Here is a 23,149-nt window from a genome sequence, read left to right as displayed (position 1 = left end):
GGACAGCTCTATGGCATCCTGCCCATCACCAAAGTGTTCACCATGGGGATCATTTATTTGGACGGTGCCCACGGCCAGCCAGTACCAACACCTGGTTACAGCTGTACCCATCAAGTAAGACGTTTCCTGATCTTTCCTTTTCTCACTCACCTACAGAACCCTGAACCATCCCCTTCCTGACCTCAGAGGAGTCAGGCAGCACAGGGAGGGAGAGAGGAGGTAACTTAGGAAAATAATGCAGAAACCACCCCCATGTGTCCTTGCCTTAAAAAGGAAGTGGCTTTAAACAGGATAAGCGTTGGACTGGAATGGACTTCGTAATACCTGTGAGCATTTGCCTGGAAAAATTATGGGACTTGCCGACAAATTTCCTCAGGGTTGGAGAACAATCAGAGTTCATTTCAGAGCAGATGAGAGAGGGAGGCTGGCTTCTGCTTACAGGGAGTACAAACACCTTGTGTGTGTGTGTGTGTGTGTGTGTGTGTGTGTGTGTGTGTGTTTTCTATAGCTAAGACAGCAAAAGAGATGATTTATTGTACACATGTTACATTCAGCCACAACTGAGAACAGAACTAGTCCAGAATGTCACAGGTCCAGGGCAAAGGAAGGGACCATTTTGATACAAGCAAGGTGGGTCTCTCAAAGGTGGTTGAGGTGATCAGAATGGCCATAGATGTTCCAGATCCACTGAGACAAGCTCTAGACAGTAGGCAAGCAGTCCAACGATTTGTACCAGCGTCCCTGTCCTCTGGCTCCCCTTGTTCCTGCTCCTGTGGCTTCCATGGGTGTACAAGTTTACTTGGACCTCTGCTTCACCTTTCTTCTTTTGCGCTTCAGCCTGAGCATTTGCTTCTTCCACTTTGCTCTCATGGCGCAGAGGTTTCTCAGAAGATGGCGCTAAGGCCGAGAGTTGTGTTTTTTTTTTAATTCCTTGATATTGATCAAAGTCTTCATTTTGATCAAAACACTTGCCACATTCTTTACACACATAGAATACCTGCTCACTTGGAATTTTCTGCTGTCCAACGAGGTGGCGATTAACATCAGTATTCTCTGAGATCTCTTCCACTGAGACCATCTCATCTTTGACAATCACAGGTATGTCACTGGTGGTGTTCTCCACACTTTCTCCATTGGGGTAGACAGACCTTTTCCCTAACCTGCTTTTCTCCTCTTGACGGGTCTTTCCAAACCAAAATTCCTGGGAGCCACACCACTGGGGTTTACTTGGTAGCACCATGGTGTGGGCCTGTGTTTCCTCAAAAATTTCCTCCATCAGAATAGAATCTTCTGGGACTTCCCTGGTGGTCCAGTGGTTAAGACCCTGTGCTTCCAATGCAGGGAGCACAGGTTCGATCCCTGGTCAGGGAACCAAGATCCTCCCTGCCTTGCGGTGCGGCCAAAAGAAAAAAAAAGAATAGAATCTTCTTTCTCACTCTTCAATACACTCTCAATACAAACCAGGCTTGGGTCTTCTCTTTGTGGTTTCAGGCACAATGGCTTATCCACCAGATAAAAATGGGACATCCCAGCAGGCTTTCGACATGGATATCCCAGGGAAGCAGTCTCATACTTCTCTGGCATCACATCACTGTACAGGGCCCTCTGGGCAGGGGCCAGGTGAGTCCATTCATTCTCAGGGAAGCAGACAGCTGCAACCTGGAAGGCCACTGACATCAGTAAAGTACTGGCATGTTTGCTTAACCACTATTCACGGAGTGTCATCTCTTGTGCTGTCCTCTGGAGGACAGAGAGCTAGACGCCCATGAAGCTTATCTTCTAGTGCAGACAGCCACATAGAAAATAACAGAAAAAAAAAAACACAAAGAGTTTGGGTAACACCAATTGCTAGGAAGAAGATAAGCCAAATCACATGAAGGAGAGTGACAAGGTGAGTGGTAGGGGAGAGATGCTTCTTGGAGCAGGTGGGTCCCTCTGAGAAGGTGTCACAAGAGCTGGGATTGTGCAGGAGGGAAGGAGCCAGTGTGGGAAAATCTGGGGCCAGGGATGGGAGGCAGCCAGATCCAACAGGCCTTGGTAAGGAGTTTGGATACTTTTCTAAAAGCATTGGGAAGTCACTGGAAGGGTTTAATCAGGACAGAAGAAATTCAGTCTCATTCATGATTTTAAAATCTCATTTCAGACAGGTGTTCCTACCAAAACTTGTACAAGAATGTTCACAGCAGCAGTAGTCACAATTGCCAAAAGGTGGAAATAATCCAAATGTCCATCAACAGATGAAAAGATAGAAAAATGTGGTTGCTATGGACTGAATATGTGTGTCTCCCCCAAATTCATATGTTGAAGTCTTAATCCCCAAGGTGATGGTATTAGGAGGTGGGGTCATGAGGGTGGAGCCCCCACGAATGAGATTAGTGCCCTTATAAAAGAGACCCCAGAGAGCTTGTCTAATGGACCCCTTGTCTATTCTGTCATATGAAGTTTCAGTGAAAAATGATGGTCTGTGAACCAGGAAGCAGGCTCTCACCAGACACCAAATCTGCTGGTGCCTTAAACTTAGACTTCCCAGCCTCCAAAACTGTGAGAAATAGATTGTTTATAAAGCCACCCAGTCTTACCGTATTTTTGTTATAGCAGCCCCACAGGGACTAAGACAGGGGTGTATCCATACAATGGAATATTATTTGACCATAAAAAGGAGCAAAATGCTGATACACGCTACAATACAGGTAAACCTTGAAGACATTCTGAGTGGAAGAAACTAGTCACAAAAGACCACATATTGTATGATCTCATTTATATGAAATATCCAGATCAGGATCCATAAAGGCAGATCCATTTGTGGTTGCCAAGGGCTGAGGGAGGAGGGATGGGGAATGACAGCTAACAGGGACAGGGTCTCCTTTCAGTAATGATGGAAACGTTCTGGAACTAGATAGAGGTGACGGTTGCACCACATTGTGAATGTACTAATGTCACTGAATTGTAACACGTTAAAATTTTAACTTTATAGTATGTGAATTTTACCTCAATTAAATAATCTCACTCTGCTAAATGCAATGAGGAATACTGAATTGGCTCCAGGACCAGAAAAGATGATATTGGTGGAAAAATTTGTGAAATCTAAATCAAGTCTGGAGTTGAGATCGCGGTCACGTATCAATGCTAATGTCCTGGCTGTGACAGCAATGCTGTGGTTATGTTGGATGTTAACACGAGGGGAAATAAGGGGCAGGATCTATGGGAACTCTGTTCAACCTTTTTATCTCCACTGTAAATGTAAAATTATTTCCAAATAGCGGTTTATTAAAAAAAAAGTCTCATTCTTGCCTCTCTGGGGAAGGGGCTTGTTGGGGGATAAACACAGTGACATGGAGACAAGTGAGGGCCTGGGGCACTTGTTCAGGTGGAGACGGGGATGACCTAGGACAAGATAGGGACAGTAGGAATGGGGAAAAAAATGGTTGGTTTAGGATGTGTTAGAGGCAGAGCCAAGAGGACTTTCTGATTATGGAGGGAAAAAGGATGTGGAAGGAGAGAAAACAGGCATGACTTCTAGTTATGCAGAAGGTGACCCCACTACTAAGAATGGGGGGACTTCCCTGGTGGCGCAGTGGTTAAGAATCCGCCTGCCAATGCAGGGGATACAGGTTCAATTCCTGGTCCTAGAATATCCCACATGCCACAGAGCAACTAAGCCTGTGTGCCACAACTACTGAGCCCGCACCCTAGAGCCCACGAGCCACAACTACTGAGCCCATGAGCCACAACTACTGAAGCCCATGCACCTAGAGCCCATGCTGCACAAGAAGAGAAGCCACCACAATGAGAAGCCCGCGCACCGCAACGAAGAGTAGCCCTTTCTCGCTGCAACAAGAGAAAAGCCCGCATGCAGCAACGAATACCCAGTGCAGCCAAAAAGATAAATAAATAATCAATTAAAATTTAAAAATTAAAAAAAAAGAAATGAGGAATCCTCTGTTGGAGCAGGTTTGGGGGCAAGAGACTTTGCTAGACACAGTCATGAGGTACCACCATGTTTGCGACACCTGCCCCCTCTTAGCCCCTGGCAACCACTAATCTACTTTTTGTGGATCTGACAATACTGGACATTTCACATAAGTGGGATCATATGTCATATCATCTGTGCTCAACACTGACAACCCCCTGCCTGGGGGCATGCCTCAACCTCGTCTGTCTAGGCTTCAGTAGCAGGAGTCTACAATAGGGGGGAAGGAGACTCCAAAGGGACGTAAGAGCAGGTGAAGATCTGTGAACAATCCTGGGCCAGTGCCATTTTCTTGTCCTCCCTAAACCTGCTCAGCTCAATATTAGGACCTGTACCTCTTTGCACCTCCTCATCCAAGTTTGCAGCTGAGTCTCCAAACTCAGCTGGAGGGAGGCAGAGCAGAAGCCTTCCTCCATTTGTCAGATGGGGAAACTGAGGTTTGTGTATTCATGTCCCTGAATGGCCAGGGGAACAGGAATTCAATTCCATCCCTGCTCTTAAAGATTTTATGTCTCATCAAGTCTAGAGCTATGATGTCCAATGTAGTAGTGACCAGCCACACATGGGCGTTTAAAGTTAAAAATTAATAGAATTTAAAATTCAGTTTCTGGATTGCATAAGCTGCCTTTCAAGTGGTCAACTGCCACTGCAGCTTGTAGTTACCACATTGGACAATGAGATAAAGAGCATTGCCCGCATCACCAATATTCTATTGGACGGTGCTGGAAAGACTGGAGAATGTGCCCACGGACAGCTGAACCACTAGGTTAAGAGCCCTCCTCCATCCCCAAAGACATCCCTTTGACAATGTGGACCCAAGACCTCATCTGCCCCCCACATGGGACCTGCCTTGCCTGCACTGCAGACCAAACTCTGTGTGTGAGGTCACACAGCCCTGTGTTTGATCCTGGCTGAGGGATCTTGGCCAGTGATGTCCCTTTGCAAGTATGATCTTGTTATTCCTTCCAGAAGCCACACAGAACAGACACTCTCCCAGCTACCCCCCTACAGAGGGGGCTCGGAAAGGCCACAATGCATGCCTAACACAGCATTTCTCAGCCTCTCACTGTTGACACTAAGGGTTGGATCATTCTTTGTTGTGGAGATTGTCCTGTACTTTGTAAGATGTTTAGCAGCATCACTGGCCTCCACCCACTAGGTGTCACCAGCATGATAGATAGATGAGAGATAGATAGACAGATAGATAGATGATAGCTTATAGATAGGTGTACATAGATGCATGTATGGATGGACAGACGAATATGATAGATTATAGATAGATAGATATGATAGATTATAGATAGATGAAGTAGATAAATAGATGAATGGATGGATAGATAGGTATTATGGTAGCTGGATAGAGAGATAGCCAGACAGTATCTTTCATGCTAAGCCAGGGTTTCGCACCTCCAGCACTACTGACAACTGGAGCACCATGATCCTCTGGTTGGGGGAGGGTCCTGTGAACTATAGGGTGTTGAGAAGCATCCCGGGTTTCCATCCACTAGATCCCAGTAGCACCCCATCCCCCAGTCGTGACAACCAAAATGTCTCCACTGTTGAGTGTCCACCTGGGGGTACACAGAATCTCCCTAGGTAAGAACCACTGGCCCAGAAGTACTCAGATCTGCTCTGAAAGCCAGGCTCTCATCACTCTAGGTCAACTCTGTGTGTAAACATAACATATTTTCATGCAACAGGACATACCAAAATCACCTCCCTTAGAGTCACCCTCCATAGACCACCTCCCCTACCAGGCAGTAAAGGAGGGTGGTCCTCCACCCCAGGAGGCCCCCAGCTTTACTAATTGGACCAGACGTGGGGCCAGGAATGCCAATGGATGTCTATCTCCCCAGATTTTCCAACCAGGACTCAAGAAAGAGCCAGTATGATGGTGCCAGTTCTCCAAAATGGGAGCCCATGACGCCAACAGCAGCTGTGGCAGGCAAGCTACACTTACAGAGGAGAAAGGAAGAGTCTAGAGCAGAAGCCAATGTGCAGAGAGGACCCAGAGGGAGAGGGGATGAGCAACTTCCCTGATTCTGTGGCTTTCTGGTTCCCATGACAACCCCACCTTCCATGTACACTTCATCAGTTTGGCCTGACGGCCCACCCTTTTATTCTGGAACATTCCCTGGTCTGTCTCTGTGCTCTTGTAGAGTCCATGCTGTGGGCATCAATCACAAAATCTGGGGTACAACATGAAATCTGGGCTACCCCTCCCTGGAGTTGGCTATCGGGTAGCCCTGCATCCACTGAGTTTCTCCCATGGCCATGGCATAAAGCCCTTATTTCTAATGTGATAGTGTGAGTGGATTTCTGTTCCTGGCAAATAAACAGACAACTAAAAAGCCCACTTACTGGCCTGGTTGCTGCCACCTTGATTTGTGGCAAAAGACAAAGGTCCCCCAAGCTGAGAAGAGGTCAACTGCATTTCTAATGCAACTACATTTCTAATAATGGGCATGAGCGTCTCCCGATGGCTGTTTGCATTAAGGTAAAGCTCTGCTGCTCGGTGTGCCTGCGAATCGGCCTCCGTCCCACCCTCCATCCCACCCTCGCATGGGATGCTGGGTGCCTGTGATGAACACACTCCTCTCTCCTGCTCATTATTTCTGACTCACCATCCACATCTGGCATCTCTGACCATCATGACCCTGGTTTATCGGAGTTTGTTCAGCAACTGCATTTAAACCTTCATTCCTTAAACTCTATAAACACATTGGAATTGGGTTTTCCTATTGCTTTTTGCTGATTCCCATGCTACAAAGCCTGGAATTAACTGTAGACCCAGGCTTGTGGTCAATTCTTCAGAGAAGTTTGCTTTAAAAAGATTTTTCTGAGATATCTGCACACATTGCTTATTAATTACAAAGGGGTATGTTGCAAATTTGTGGTAGGAAAAAAATGCACAAGAAGGATCAAATACCATCCAAGTTTAACCTGAATGTCATCATGAGGAGACATCAGATCAACCCAGATGACAGTGTACCAACTCCCCTCCACCCACAGGTGCATTCCTGGTAGCATCAACATCGCCAGGGAGCCTGGGAGAAATACAAGATCCCAGGCTCCACCCCCAGACCTGCTGAATCAGTCTTTATTCAAAAACAAGACCTGAGATACATACACCCATTGAGGCTTAAGGAGTGCTGAGCTACAGAAGAGCTAGTCTGTACTCTTCAAGAGGACAAAGACAGAGAGTGGAACATTCCAGATTAAAGGAGGCCAAAGAAACTTGACAGCTAAATGCAACATGTTATCCTGGATTGGATCCTGGGATGGGGGCAAGGGGAGGGGACAGCTGTAAAGGACATTTTTGAGACAATTGGTAAATTTTGACTATAAACTGTGTATTAAATAATATTACTGCATTTATGATACGTTTTCTGAGTTTTAAAATTGTCTTGTGGTGATGTGGGGTTCTGATTGCCCTTGTTATTAGGTTATATGTGATGTATTTAAGGGTGAAGGGGAATGACGCCTGTAATGAATTCTCAAATGGTTCAGGGAAAAATTTTGTTTGTGGGTGTGTGTGTGGATAGACAGAGACAGATAGATGAATGGATAGATAGAAGATAGATAGAAAAATGGAAAGAAATAAAGAGAGAGAGGGAGGGGAGAGAGAGATGGAGGGAGGGATGTAGGAAGGAAGGAAAGGAGAGATAGGAAAGGGAGAGAGGGAAAAAGGAAAAGGGAGAGAGAGAAAGCTAATATGGCAAATTGGTGATTGTGGGGGGAAGAAGTATGGCAGTATTTCTCAACGAGGACCTATCCTGCCTTCAAGGGACACTTGGCAATGTCCTGAGACATTTTTGGTTGTCCCAGCTGGGGGATACTACCAGCATCTAGTGGGTAGAGGCCAGGTATACTGTTCAACATCCTACAGTGCACAGGATGGCCCTACACACTGCAAAGGATGATCTAGCCCCAAATGTCAATAGCACCAAGGCTGAAAAATTCTGCTCTATGAGAGCTCTCGGCACTATTTTTGCACTATGGGAGTTCTTCCTCTAGTCTATAATTTGAAAGTATTTCTAAGTAAAACGTTTTCTGAAGAAATACTCTAGACAAATGCATAGAGACAGACTAGTGGTTGCCAGGGGCTGGGGGTCGGGGAAGGGGAGTTACCGCTGACGGGGACGGGGTCTCCTTGTGGGGTGAGGAATTGTTCTGGAGATGGATAGCAGTTGCCTAATACTGTGAATGTACTAAATGCTGCTGAACTATACACTTTAAATGAGTGAAAATTATGATACGAATTGGACTGGGTTGAATAGTGTTCTCCAAAATTTGTACCCACGGGGAAACTGTGAATGTGACCTTGTTTGAAACCAGTCTTTGGGGAAGTAGTCAAGTTAAGATGAGGTCATACAGAGACAGGCTGGGACCTGGGACCTGGGACCCTTTGCTGCAGTGCTTGCACCTGGCCAAATGTCTCTTCCAGCGACAAAATACGAAGAAATTATAAGGGACTAAAAAGAACTGCGCGCACGCACAGTTGGGAAAATTATGGACAAGATACAAAAAGACCAAAACCCAATTGCCACTTCTGAAGAGCCGGGAGCGAAAGCAGGGTACTGAGCATGCCCCCTGCACACAACCCCACCAGAGGGGTGGGCAAACAACCTAAGCCGCCCCTCTGGCTCGACCCCTGGACCTGCCCCTACCCTTACCCCATATACGGAACAAACTCACTCCCCCCTCAGGGAGCGAGCAAGCAGGGGAACCTGTTACCTGTTCTCCTTCCCCTCTGCCTTGCCTGAATTTCTTTTCTGGCCTCTTATCAATTTCTGTTGATTAAGAAGGCCAAGAGGGCTTCCTTGGTGGCGCGGTGGTTGAGAGTCCGCCTGCCGATGCGGGGGACACGGGTTCGTGCCCCGGTCCGGGAAGATCCCACATGCCGCGGAGCATCTGGGCCCGTGAGACATGGCCGCTGAGCCTGCATGTCCGGAGCCTGTGCTCTGCAACGGGAGAGGCCACAGCAGTGAGAGGCCCGCGTACCGCAAAAAAAAAAAAAAAAGAAGGCCAAGAACCTTAGTCGGTAACAATACTGGATGCAAGTGGGCCCTAATCCAATGAGTGATGTCTTTCCAAGAAGAGGGAAATTCAGACAGAGAGACACACAGGGAGAAAACCAGAATGTGGTCAGAGGTGGAGATTGGAGTGATGCGTCTACAAGCCAAGGAATGTTGAGGGTTGCCAGCAACACCAGAAACTAAGAAAAAGGCCTAGAACGGATTCTCCTTTAGGGGCTCTGGAGGAAGTGTTGTTCAGCTGACACCTTGATTTCAGACTCTGGCCTCCAGAACCACGAGAGAATAGATTTCCATTGTTCTAAGCCACCCAGTTTGTGATTTTGTTATGGCTGCCCTTGGAGAAGAATGCATGTGTTCTATCTCAATTCAGAAAAGAGTGAAAACAACAGAGACTCACCGGGAAGACACAATGTATAGCCCAGCACTCAGGCCACCAGGAGCTGCCCACATGTCTGCTCCAGGTGGGCACACAGCTGGTGCATCGCCTCCTTAGCAGTGGAGGCCAGAGGGGCCGGCATGGTGAAGGAGGCCCATTTCCAGCCCTCCTCGAAGGCCAGCCTCAGCCGCCCTGGGTGCCCACACTCTGGGAGGCTGGTCCAGAGCAGCGTCCTCCTCGAGGCGGCCAGCAGGAGCTGAACCATCTCTTGCCTTTTGTTTCCAGAGAGGGGTTTCACCTCCCAGTAAGCACCTGGGTCCGTGAGCACCTGCCGCATAGTGTCTAAAACGCCCCGCTGTCCTGAGCAGACCGAGAGGATGAGGTGGCCCCTTGGGGGGCACTTGAGAGGCAGCCAGGGGACCCTCTGAGCACGGTGGACAGAGGCTACCTCATCCACCGAATCCAGCAGGATCACAAGGGACTCAAAGTTTCGGCAGGAGATGGTGTGGAGGAGGGTGTGGAAAAACTGTACCACCCTGGTATGGGCCTCCAAGACCTGGGCAGGGGGCAGGGGTAGCCCATAGGCCAGGCACACCTGGAAGCAGATGCTCTGGAGCAGGCCTCGGGCGTCGGAGCTCATCTGTGACGTCCCCAGAAACCATAGAACGGTCACTGTCTTGTGGCCAAGCAGCCCTGGCATTTGCTCAGCCAGCTTGCACATCAGAGCAGTCTTTCCGATGCCCGGGGGTCCAAAAAGCACCAGGGGTGGGTGGGGGTGGCCGTCGTTCTGCTGGAGCCGCTGCCCCAGCTGGGTTAGGAGCTCCTGGTGCCCACAGAAGGTCTGGGGGGCCTCGGCACTGAGCCCCAGGTGGTGGCGGATCTCCTGATAGAGCCAAGCCAACTCCTGCCTGCCTGCCTCCAGTTTCTGGAGGCACTCGAGGACCTGATGGTTAGCCCTGGCCACAAACTGCTCCCCCAGCTCCTTTGGGTACCGTCCATGAGCCTTGTTTGGGGGGTCCACCAGGTCTCGGCTCCATGCCAGGTGGTGGGCCTTGAGAACTCCGGGCTGCATGTCAGCGATGCGCTCCTTGAGGCTGCTGAGAAGGTTCTGGGCGTCTGTGTCCAGGCAGCCGGCTGCAAGCTCGTCCACTATCTTGAGGGCGCAGACCTCCAGGATGTGTTTGTTGAGGTCTTGGATATCTCTCAGGAGACGGTCGGCCCCTGGTCCCAGTCTATTGCGTTCAGCAGGTCCCGTTCTATTTCCCCCTCGATGGCTGCAAAAGTGGAGACGGGAAGTGAGTGTGGTCAGCATTATGTCATCAGTTGGCTCGAATGGGAGCACTTGGTAGACACATTCCGGGGATGGAAACATTGGTTCTCAAGCTTAGTGTGTTTCAGAGTCACCTGGCATAACCACAGACAACATGCAAACGAATGCACTCCAGTGTTTTCCAATAAAACTTTATTTATAAGAACAAGAAGTGGGCCAGGTTTTGTCCTTGGGCCATGGTTTGCTGACCCCCGTCCCAGAGCATGCAGCAGCTGCCCTGAGGACCTGTATTTTCCAGAGCCAAGAGCTCACACTGACTTCTCCCTGGAGGCCATTGTTTTGAAATAGCAGTCAGACTTGAGGAGTTATTTTTGAAGCCTCCCTGGGCTCAGCAGAGGATCCCAGCTCTCTAGCTGAGCGAGTCAGGCCCTTGGAGACAGGACTCAGTCTCAGAGCCAAAGACAAGAACCACTCAAAAGTCCTCCTTGGACTGACCTCACGTGCCCCTCAGCCCCATGAGTGAAGGTCAGAGACGAAGGCAGCTAACAGTCCCCAAACAGGATCCTTCTTGGACATATTTTGGCATGAACTAATTCAATACCATCTGTTCCACCACCAGCAGGCTGTGTGACCCTAGGCAAATCACTGCACCTCTCTGAGTCTCTGTTTCCTCCCTTGTAACATGGGTGTACTAGTCCAACCTTGAAGGGGCTGTTGTGAGGATTTTCTATGAAGTAATGCTTGTGAAAAGCTGAGCACCTTATGCTGAAGGAACAAAACTAAACTCAGAAGTTTACAGTCTGTGATTTTATCTTCTATGATATGGTTGAAATAACAAAATAAATGAGATGGAGATGGGTTAGTGGTTACCAGTGCTGGGGTTTGTGGGAAGCGGTGAATGCTGCTCTAAAGGGACAGTGGGGGGGGGGTCCTCGTGGTGAGGGAACAGTCCTGTGTATTGACCACGGTGGTTACTCGAAGCTACACAGGTGAGAAAATTGCAGAGAAGGAAATGGGCGAGACAAACATACACACACACACACACACACACACACACACACACACACTCACACACACAAAGGGTGTTTGTACAAGTGTGCTCTCTCTGGATTGTGACAATATCCACTTCCTGGTTGTGTAATAATATTGCACTCTAGTTTTGCAAGATGTTACCTTTGGGGGGAAAATGGGTAAAGGATACCTCTTCCTCCTTTTTTTTTTTTTCTTGTGGCAATTTCCTATGAATCTCTATTTCAAGATAAAAATTAAAAAAAAAAAAAAGTTGAGCGAGGTGCCTGGAAAATAATATGCTCTGAAGGTGCCGTCCATGACGTGCCCCTGAACTCCACAACTGTTTGTGCTTTCTGCTGACGTCAAGGAGTTTCTATTTGTTCTTTCAAGTGGGACTTCTTAATGGGCGAGGTTTGACATGATTGCTTAGAGAGCTCATTGTTGGATGAGATCATGGCCGGGACAAGACCCTTTAGATCCCTATAATGACTCCATTAGGTACTACCTCTGACTAGTTCCATTTTACAAATGAGGAAAACGAGAGTCCAAGCTGCCCAAAGTCAATAGGGCTGGAAAGGGGCAGGGCTGAGATGTAACTCCCGGCCCATCCCATGCTTGACCCCAGACGCTGATTACAGTCCCGATGTCAGACATCTCTATGAGAGCAATTAGCTCACTTGGCTTTGTGTCACAGAGCAAGCAATAGCAACATGGTAAGTGCACAAGAAACAGTAGCCTTAACATTATTATCCATATAAAAGTGTATTCAAAATTGATATGTCAGGACTTCCCAGGTGGTACAGTGGTTAAGACTCTGTGCTTCCAACGCAGGGGGCATGGGTTCGATCCCTGGTCGGGGAAGTTCCGCATGTCGCACAGTGGGGACAAAAAAGAAAAAACTGGTATGTCATTACTAACCTTAACCAAAGGGTCAAGGTTAGGATCACCTGTGATGTCAAGTAGGCCTCAGGTACCCCTGATACGATGGGATGGGGAGGGAATTTTACCTCTGCAGTCTTCCTCCCCAAAACCTATAATCCCAATTTAATCATGAGAAAATACCAGCCAAGCTCAGATTGAGGGACATTCTACAAAAGACCTGGCCAGTACTCCTCAAAATCAGTCAAGGTCATGAAAAACAAGGTCATGAAAAACTGTTACAGATCAGAGTAGCCTAAGGAGACAAAGGACTAAATACAATGGGGGATCCTGGGACAGAAAGACATTGATGGGAGAACTGAGGAAACCCAAATAAAGTCTGGAGTCTAGTTACTAGTCATGCACCAATATTAAATACCGATGTTCACTTCTGAGTTCTGGTAAATGTACCTCAGTCACATAAGATGTTAGCATTGCGGGAAGCTGGGTGAAGAACCTTCGGGAACTCTACACTATCTTTGTAGCTTTATAATGTTGTAACTTTTTTGTTCATCTAAAATTATCCTGAAATAAAAATTTTAAAAATTGGTATGTCTTTACTAGAATGTATATATATAATAGATAATAATCATATATTTTAATAAAATTAAAATACTATTAATAAATATCACTACATTCAATATCTTTAACTAAATCAATATATTTAATATGTTGATAAAATGAATTCATCTATTTTATAATGTGTGTAATATAAATTCATATATTTAATATTTTTGATAATATAAATTCATATATTTGATAGTATAGATAATAGAAATTCATATATTTAATAGTGTAGGTAATATAAATACATGTATTTCATAGTGTGGGCAATATAAATTCATATATTTAATACTGTGGGTAATATAAATTCATATACTTAATAGTGTGGGTAATATAAATTCATACACTTAATAGTGTGGGTGATATAAATTCATACATTCAATAGTGTGGGCGATATAAATTCATATATTTAATAGTTTGGGTGATGTAAATTGACATACTAATAATCCATAAGCTGACATTACTAACTCATAAATAATAAGAAGAACCGATCTCTTGCTGACAGCCTGCAGTGGGGCAATGGCTTGATCACAATGTATTTTTAGAAAAACCTTTCTGGTAGCCAGTGTGGAGGATGGAAAGGGCAGAGGACAAGGCCAGGGATGAGAGGTAAGGGACCAGCTGGGAGCTGGGTGGTGGACTCAGACAGTCACAGGGGGGAATCCCTATTCTCCCACTTGGGCAAAAGAGACTCCTTCTTCCTCTGCCTCAGTTTTCACCTCAGAGGCAGGTACATTGATGAAGGACGACTCCTTAGCAGGGGACGGCTCTCGACTAACACAGGGTGACCCACTCTTCCAGTTTTCCTGGAACTGTCCTGGGTTTGGCCCTAAAAGTCCAGCATCGTGGGAGTGGCTCAGTCCCAGGCAAACAGGTATAGGGTCATCGTAGTACACGTCCCCCAAAGCCAGCAGCCTGCTTGGGAAAAGGAAAAGAGCCAGGGAAGGAGAGAAGAATCCTAAGAGACTGAAATTAACCAGGACTTGACTTAACTCTGTTGGATCAGAAAAATAATCTTTCTCAGAACTAGGGCTCCAGGAGCTAGGTTGGTTTGGCATTTATAGAAATGCAGACTGTGGCATTTGGACAAAACGTGATGTGTATTTTAAACGGGTGGATGTTTCCTGGGGACCTGCAAGGGGAGTCCCGGCAGCCTCACCTGACCGGTGGTAGCGGTGCCACTTCTCCTGGGTGACGAGGTCCAACCTGCCAGCCTCCTGGGCTCCAGAGCGCAATGCAGAGATCAGGGTGGCCTCCTCGGGCCCACGGGCCTCCCCGCTGCCCAGGGTCTGCAGCAGGTAGGTAGGGGGAACGGCGTTCTTGTCTGTCCGGAAGCGTCGTTGCCACCAGCTCCAGGTCACGTGGCCTGGCGCTCAGCTGAGCTGAGCTCGATTTTTTCCTTTTTCCACTCCTTTTCCTTGATCAGCGAGGGGATGGGACGGGGGCCGTACTGGTCACCTACGAGGGCCTGGAGGAGACAGGGGTGTGGGGAGTAGAGGTTCAGATCTTGGCTTGGGCACTTAGATCTGTGACCCTGGGTGAGGCATGCCGAGCCCTTAAAGTGGTCCTGGTGGTTGTACCATGGAGACAATTATATTAAAGTAAGCAGATAGGTTAGTGGGTCCCCAGAGGAAGAGTACCAGCAATGGCTCTCTTGACATGAGAGAAACCATTTTGGCCTAAGCCATTTTGTGATCTAAGCCTGGCTGCAATGCTTGTCCTTGAACACATCTCAGTAATCAATGATCTTAAGGGAAGTGAGGGAATGCAGGAATAATGGAAAAGCAGTCAAGAACCAATAGTCCAGTGATAAAAAGAGTCCCAGCTCCTCGTCAAGGGATATACATATAATATATCTTTGAGTTCTGCAGGAACTAAGACCCCTACCCAGGTGGAGGGTAGAATGATGACGTGGACCCTCCTGACTTCAATCAACTAAAACTTGGACTCTGTGAACCTTTGCCCCAATTCTGTGCTGAAGTCTCCTCTGCTCAAGCCCCTTCATGAATATACATGTACCCTGAGCTTCAAACTTCCCCAGTTTTGCTGTTTGGGGAGACACTGCTTTGGGAAAGGTCTCTGGTGTTCCCCTTACTTGCTGCAAGTCATAATAAATCCTTCTCCTGATCTTCCACTCGTGAGTAAAACAATATTGCCTGCCATGCCAGTAAACAAAGGATCTTGCAGCCATTGAACCATCACGTTACAGCCTCCCCGATGGTGAGCCCTGAGGAAACTCAGGAGGGAAACAGGATGCCTGCCGTCAAGGAGTCCGCCACTGCAGCCACCCCCAAAGATGCACCCTGAGGAGACTCAGGATGTGAAAACACAGGATGCTGGCCCCAGATAGCTGAGGTGCATATCAAAGGAATAATTTCAGTGAGCCCAAACTCTTGCATCTTCCCATACATAGGAAAGCAATAAATTCCTTAACTTAAGATATCTGGTTTTCTTTAACAGTAATCTTTTGATATTCTTACTACATGGTCTTCGTTGCAAAAACTCCTATCTATATATCCTGGCTTCTCCTTTTCCTCTTTGGAGCAGTCTCTCTGTGTTATTTGAGATGCTGTCTCCCAGGCTTGAAGTCCTAAGAATGTCCACCAAATAAAATATAACTCAACTTTTAGGTTGTGCATTTTTTTTTTCAGTCGACATGATTTATCTAAGGATCTTAAACCGGAAGACTATCCTGGATTATCAAAGTGGGCCTGAAATGTAATCCCAAGAGTCCTTATCAAGAGACAGGCAGAGGAAGATTTGACACAAATAGAAAAGGAGAAGAAGATGCTGTGACAACAGAGGCAGAGACTGGGGGAGTGCAGCCACAAGCCAAGGAATACCTGGAGACCCCAGAAGCTGGAGAAGACGAGAAGATTCTCCCTGAGAAAGCTAGGAAGGAGTGCGACCCTGCTGATACCTTGATTTCAGACTTCCGGCCTCCAGATTGTGAGAGAATAAATTTCTGTCGTTTTAAGCTCCCTGCCCCCCACATTTGTGGTCATTTGTTATGACAGCCACAGGAAACACCTTGTTTACCTATTACTAGGTGCTGGCTTGTCCCAACAGTAGAGCTGTGACAAGAATAAAGGCTTCCCTTGGCTCTGCCCAAATCTCACGCTCTGATGTGGCCCTGGGGGCAGACTGTCCCCAGTAGCAGCCAGGGAGCAGGGCCAGATGGGGGGGGGAGGTGAACATGGGCCTCCAAAGTGCCGGGTGGATCCTGTCTTTAGAGTTTGATATTTTGTTCCTCATGGATTTGGGGGGTCAATTTTGATATTAAAAATAAACATTGCATTAAAATATTAATTATCTTGATAACTAAGATTTTGGAAGGATTTGCAAGGTCCCTGGGCCGTTTGGGCCTGGGGGAAAGCTCAGAGGTCATCCTCCCTCCTGTCCCCCATCCCCCATGCCACCTGGAAGCTGCATTGTGCTTTTTTTTTGGAAAAACCAGAAATTGTATTTTATCATCACTCCTCTGCTTACAAAAACAAACAATAAAACGTCTACGAAGGCTTTCCATGACACTTAACATAACCCTTAGCTTTGGCCCGTAAGGCCCCTGTGAATTGGTTCCCGCCTCCCTGTCTCTCCAAGTTTATCTTGTACCACTAATCCCCTTTTCCGTTTTGCTTCTGTCACATTGACCTTTCTGTTTCTATAATAAATGTGCTCATTCTCACCTCGAGCTTTCACAGGTGCTGATCCCTCTGCATTGTGCTTTTTTTTTTTTTTTTTTTGCGGTACGCGTTGTGGAGCACAGGCTCCGGACGCACAGGCTCAGCAGCCATGGCTCACGGGCCCAGCCGCTCCGCGGCATGTGGGATCTTCCCGGACCGGGGCAGGAACCCGTGTCCCCTGCATCGGCAGGCAGACTCCCAACCACTGTGCCACCAGGGAAGCCCTGCATTGTGCTTTTGATTGCCTGCAATTTGAGTTGCAAAATCGAATTCTTCCTGGAGTTCATTTTCTCCCCACCTCCCTTTTTTCTTTACAAAATTTTTTTCTTTTCTTTTTTCTTTGAAACACAACAAAATGATCAATCATCAGGCTCAATCATCAGCAAAATTAGAAGACTGGAAAAAAAAATGTGTGAAGGAGATACGTAAGCCAGATGATACAGCCTTTCAAACATTAGGATGTATTTTAAAGCAATAATTAAAATTGGTAACTATACTCAACACTTTTTAATAACCTATAAGGGAAAAGAATCTGAAAAAGAATATATATGTATAACTGAATCACTTTGCTGTACACCTGAAACTAACACAACATTGTAAATCAACTATACTTCAATAAATAAATAAATTAAATTAAGTGGTTCAAACTTCCAGTTGTAAGATAAATATGTCCCGGGGAGGTAATGTACAACATGATGAATGTAGGTAACACTGCTGTAGAGTATATCTGAAAGTTGCTAAGAGACTAAATCCTAAACATTCTCATCCCTAGGGCAGAACATTTTCCTTTTTCATATCTATATGAGCGGATGGGTGTTAACTGAACTTATTTCATAATCATTTCACAACACATATAAGTCAAGTCATTATGCTGTACCCTTTCAGGGCTACACGTCAATTATATCTCAATAAGATTGGAAAAAAAAAGAAAAATTGATGCCAACATACAAAGAAAAGTATAGAACAAAAGAATGAAAACACAATGGTAACTGTATAGATAAAACTTGATACATAATAAAGAAAGCTTTTCGCATCTGCTGCCAGGTCTTAGTCTTTTTTTTGAAGGAGACAATCTCTAAGGCAGCACTAGAACTTCTGGAAGTGCTGGAACAGCATATCCTTGCTGTCCAATATGCTGGCCACTTGACACAAGTGACAACTGAACCACTGTAATGTGGCTGGTGCAACCAAGGAGCTGAAATTTTCTTTCTACTTGACTTTAATTCATTTAAATTTAAATCACCACATGTGGTTCGTGGCTACCGCATTGGGCAGTGCAGTTTTAAGGCCAAACAGGCCTCATCTATTTGTCTTTATTTCCCTAGAAAACCGTTTTCATATGGGGACCACCCTCTCCTAATTCCTACATTCTTATCTCCAGGAGAGGTTTTTCTGGGAGCTGCTCAAAGCTTCTTTGTGATGAAGATGTATTGGGCAAAGCTACTTTCTTGACTTTTTTCGTCTGTACTTTCTAGGACAGGGGTAGGCAAATGTTTCCAACAAGGGCCAAATAGCCAATATTTTCAGCTTTGCAGGCCAGACGGTCTACGTGGCAACTACTGAACGCTGCCATTGAAGCTGGGAAGCAGCCTTGGGTGATACGTAAATGAATGGGTATGGCCGCGTGTCAATAAAGCCTTATTTATAAAAACAGGTAGGGGGCCGGATTTGCCCCATAGACTGTGGTTTGCTGACCCCTGCTCTAGGATTTATGAGCCAAAATGCCACAGTTCTTGGTGTTTCTGAAACTTGGTGATGTAATAAATCAAAACCCTGGAATATCATTTGCTGGTCATAAACCAAACCATTAAATGTGAGCTGGGGGTTGTTCTGGTGTCAGAGGGAATGTAGTTGGGGACGAGAGAAGACCCTGATTGGTCTCGGGAAGTTTGCCCCTGAGGCAGGCTCCAGATAGGGCCACAGAGTCTGCTCCCAACACCATGGGGCACACTGGAGAAAAAAATTTTCGATACCCTGTAGATTTCCACTTTCTCTATGGTTTTCTAGGACCTCAACGTTCCCCAGACAAAGTGAATGAGGTGAAAAACCCGGGGGAAGTTTCGGAGCAAATTCTAAGATCCCTTTGGGCTTCAACACTCTGCTCTCCAACTCACCTGCTGCTTCTAATTGACTGCTAATGTCTGGATCCCAGCTAGCTCCACAGAAAAATGAATGCTGTGATTGATTAGCAATGTCTGCCACAGGCAGGCTACGAAGATTGGGTATGATAGCAGAAATGCCACCCACTTCCCTCCACTGACGGGTCTGGATAAGAAGTAGGGGCCATATCCTGGTGGTGGAATGAGAAGTAAGAGCTAATCCATCCCTCCCAAGAGACTCACAACAAAAGCTGGCCCTATGGATGTTTTCTGACACCAGCCAAGCTCCTCCAAGCAGAGTTCCGTGGTCATGTGGTTGGTGACCTCTGTGTTCCAAATACCCCACCTCAGATCAACCACCTGGAAATAACAAGAGTGGGTTTGTCAGGAAGGTGGTAGGATGGGTGATTTTTTTTTAATTCCCTTTGATAAAGGTGTAAAATTTCTTCAGTAATTAAAAAAAAATTTTAATTAATTAATTTATTTATGTATTTATTGGTTGGTTGGTTGTGTTGGGTCTTTGTTGTTTCTCTAGTTGCAGAGAGTGGGGTCTACTCTTCATTGTGGTGTGTGGGTTTCTCACTGAGGTAGCTTCTCTTGTTGCGGAGCACAGGCTCTAGGCCTGCAGGCTTCAGTAGTTGCAGCACGCGGGTCTAGGGCATGTGGGCTTCAGTAGTTGTGGCGTGTGGGCTCAGTAGTTGTGGCACACGGGCTTAGTTGCTCTGAGGCATGTGGGATCTACCCGGACCAGGGATCGAACCTGTGTCGCTTGCGTTGACAGGTGGATTCTTAACCACTGTGCCACCAGGGAAGTCCCTCTTCAGTAATTTTTGATAGCCTCTCCTCAAAGAGGGATATCTGGATCAAAAGAATTTGAATGACACCCATAATCCCAGTGTAATCATGAGAAAAATATCTGACAGACCCAGATTGGAGACACCCTGCAGGACACCTGGGCAGTTATCCCCAAGACTGTGATGGTCATGAGTACAAAGGAGAAGACCAAGGAGCTGTCCCAGCCACAGGAGAGTGGGAAGCTGTGACAACTAAACGTAACAGGGTTCCCTGGCCGGGGTCCTCAACCAGAGAGGGGACACGAATAGAAGACCTGGTGACAGTCAAATAAAGTCCAGAGGTTGCTTAGTGGTAACGTCCTGAGGTCCATTTCTTAGTTATGACAAACATGCCCCAATAATAGATGTTTACAATATAGGGGAAGAAGTAGGTGTGGGGCATATGGGAACTCTGTACCATAGGCAACTTTCCTGCAAATCTAAATTCTGAACTCAAAAATTTACTTAAAAACATTAAAAAAATTTTTAAAGAGCTTGGGCATTTTCAAACTGTTCCTTTTTAAACAAGGACATGTCCACACTTGTTCCCAGAGCTTTCTTCGCAAAGGAGGTTTTCGTTTGGCCAGAATCAGATGTGGCGAAGTCTCCTTGGCAACCGCACGCTTGTGGTCCATTTTTGCCTGCTAGGCTGAAGCCGGCCAGGCAGAAGGGTTCAATTCAAGTAGTGAAGCTGACCCCACAGAAAGCTGGGTGAGGAGAGGGGGATGGGAATCAGAATGCTCCCTGCCTTCCTAAATTCCTTTGTCCAGAGGGAAAGACATAAAATTCCTAATAAACTACAGCATGGGGTGAAAGGAGTACAGTACTGGATGTGGCTGGAGGAGGAAGGGGAGAAGGAAAAAGTGTCAGCCACCAGCTCTGGGCAAGAACCTTCATCTCTCTGGGCCACTGTCTCTCTGACTGCGTCTTGAGGATGTTTACTGTGTTAGCCACACAGCACCTGGTGGACATTAAAGGGATGAACACGGGGTGTTTCATCGGTGCTCAGCACCTATGTTTTCCTTTTTAGTGTCTCTGCCATTGAACTATGTCTCATGATCAGTGGCGGGCAAAGTCAAATTCCCATCACAGCACTGCTTCTTTCTTAGTAGTATATAAATGCTGGTGGGGGCCGTTGGTGTGATGGATGACAGTTGTAAATGGCAAGGAGGCAGCATCACCTGAAGCTGAGACTCCAAAGACAGTTTGTTGGTTTCCGCTTGGAAATGTGCAGGCAGCAACATCCCCGCCCTGGGATCGGTGCACTCTATTTGGGGCCCTTGGTGACTGCCCAGCTGGTACACCATTAGTGTCCCAGCGAAAAGGCACGTCTCACCTGCCTGCCCACCCCGGATATCCCACGGCCCTCTTAGATGCCCCCGAAGCTGCCCCAGTGCAGGGAGAGCCCGGGAAGGCAGGACAAAACAACAACAAAAGTGACACGCCCAAGGAGCAGGGTCGCAAGGCAGCCACTCCTAGTACTTTGCCGTACCACCTGTGCTGACCGCAGGGCCTGTGGCCACGACCCCTCCACTCTCCTTATTTAAGAAGACTTTACGCCTCCGTGGTGTAACGCTGGCACAGGGTCCCTCTAAGCAAAGAGCCCGTGTGACTGCCCGGGTGGCACACCCTCGTTCCCTGACGCTGAGGCAGTGAGGAACAGTCGGGCAATTACCTCGGACGTCAGGCCGTGCTTCTGGCAGAAGGTCTGTACTACGGGGTAGGCGGTGCTCTGTAGGGCTTCCCTCTCTGCATCTGTATCTGCAAGGAGTGGCATGGAGGATGTGAATAGGAAGAACCCAGAACTCTTCCCTGCCCCACGGCTCTGCTTTTAGCCTCATTTGCTCCCACCAAGGCTGGGACCCTTCACAGTGAATCAAAAGCTACAAAAAACAGGAGGAAAACCAGAAAGACCAACTACGCCCGGGACTTTCCTGTTGTTACTGCTAAAAGTCCCACATCCCAGGAAACCTCTCAGTTCCAGCTAACCAGGATGGTTGGTCACCTCAGGCTAGAATTGCCAGATAAAATACAGGACACCCAGTTGATTTACATTTCAGATAAACGATGAAAAACTTGATAGCCTAAGTATAGCCCACTCCATAGATCCCAGAATTTGCATGTCTGATAAGCCCTGTTCAACTTGCACTTGGGATGAACACCAAATCATTTATTCGCATAAGTATGCCCCTCTCTGCACACTAGTTGGGATATACTTACGCTTAAAAGATTATTGGTTGTTTATCTCAAATGCAAGTTGAACTGGGAGCCCTGGTTTTGTTGCTGGTGGTGGTGGTTTGGTTTTTTATTTTTGCTACAACTCTGGCAGCCCTGCCTATAGAGTAAACCTGGATTCTGAGACTTTTCCCACCACTTGACTTCACTGTGTGGCCTTGTGCCAACTGTCAGGCTATCCTCAGTTTCCCCCTCTGTAAAATGGGGTGATGCCTCTACTTTGTAGGGCTGCAAGCTCCCCAAAGTCAAGAACCTCTGCCTGTCTAGGGCACTGATAATTTCTCAGCCTTCAACCCAGGGGCTCAATAAATGTTGTTTTTGGTATAACTCAGGTGTTTTTGGTTTTGTTTTAATATCCGGAGAAGAGGTTATTAAACATTTGCCAGTACACACCATGTAGTCTTTGCCTTCACGGAGTTTACGGCCTGGTTGGAGGAGTCAGACATTAAATAAACACATAACTTGAATAGCTACAGCTTATGGGGCCTGGGGCTTCATGGGTTCCAGGACCTGCTGGAGCCCAGTATGACTACAACACATGGGTGAAGTAAGAATCAAACCAGATATAGCTGAGGAGTGAACAGGGTCCCCTTCATGCAGAGCCTTGTAGCTACAGGAAGATTCAGGCACTTTTTAAGCCTAGAGGGTAGAATGTTCATCATTCATATTTGTTGCAATATCATTTGCTACTCAGAGTAACTCTGTCAAGTCAGACTCTGAGCCTGGCTTATGGAAGAGGAAACAGAGGGTCAGGGAGGCTCTCCCTCACCAGTTCCTACGTGGGTCACTGTCCCAGCTGCTTTCACAACCAGGTGTCTTAGATGCCCATTGCCCTGGCATCCCCTGAGCTCTCAGCCCTGCCCAGTCCCTTACCTGAGACCGTTGAGCTGATGAAGATGGCCACACTGCTGGATGGAAGTGCCGGGAGGGGGCCTGACTGACCCTGGAGAGGCCGCCGGCGGGTGCCCGGGCGGAGGGGCCTGACGTTCATGCTGCCTGCCCACCTGGACAGTCCTTCCCCAGGAAAGGACCTGGGCCTCAGAGACCTCACGCCAGTGGCCAGATGGCCTTCCTAGGAGGCCAGCCAGGCAGGGCCATCTGGAGCGGGGCTCCCATCTCACTCTCTCAGCTCCCCTCGGCTACTTGCAGGG

General features: G+C 47.1%; 1 protein-coding gene across 1 annotated transcript in view; it reads right to left on the bottom strand.

Annotated features, from left to right (window-relative positions):
* Positions 1-21,518, bottom strand: part of NWD1 (NACHT and WD repeat domain containing 1) — a 62,515-nt gene extending 40,997 nt beyond the window's left edge. The window contains 9 exon segments of the mRNA XM_060146406.1: positions 998-1,004; positions 9,416-10,594; positions 10,597-10,659; positions 14,308-14,488; positions 14,490-14,540; positions 14,542-14,616; positions 19,174-19,290; positions 21,439-21,482; positions 21,485-21,518. Of these exon segments, the coding sequence (XP_060002389.1) occupies positions 998-1,004; positions 9,416-10,594; positions 10,597-10,659; positions 14,308-14,488; positions 14,490-14,540; positions 14,542-14,616; positions 19,174-19,290; positions 21,439-21,482; positions 21,485-21,518 (1,751 nt within the window).
* Between the last annotated feature and the right edge of the window lie 1,631 nt (positions 21,519-23,149).

The sequence above is a fragment of the Lagenorhynchus albirostris genome, chromosome 3 (genome assembly GCF_949774975.1).
Source record: "Lagenorhynchus albirostris chromosome 3, mLagAlb1.1, whole genome shotgun sequence".
Taxonomy (NCBI): Eukaryota; Metazoa; Chordata; class Mammalia; order Artiodactyla; family Delphinidae; genus Lagenorhynchus; species Lagenorhynchus albirostris.
The sequence above is the reverse complement of the archived record's forward strand: the minus strand, read 5'-3'. Positions and strand labels throughout refer to the sequence as shown.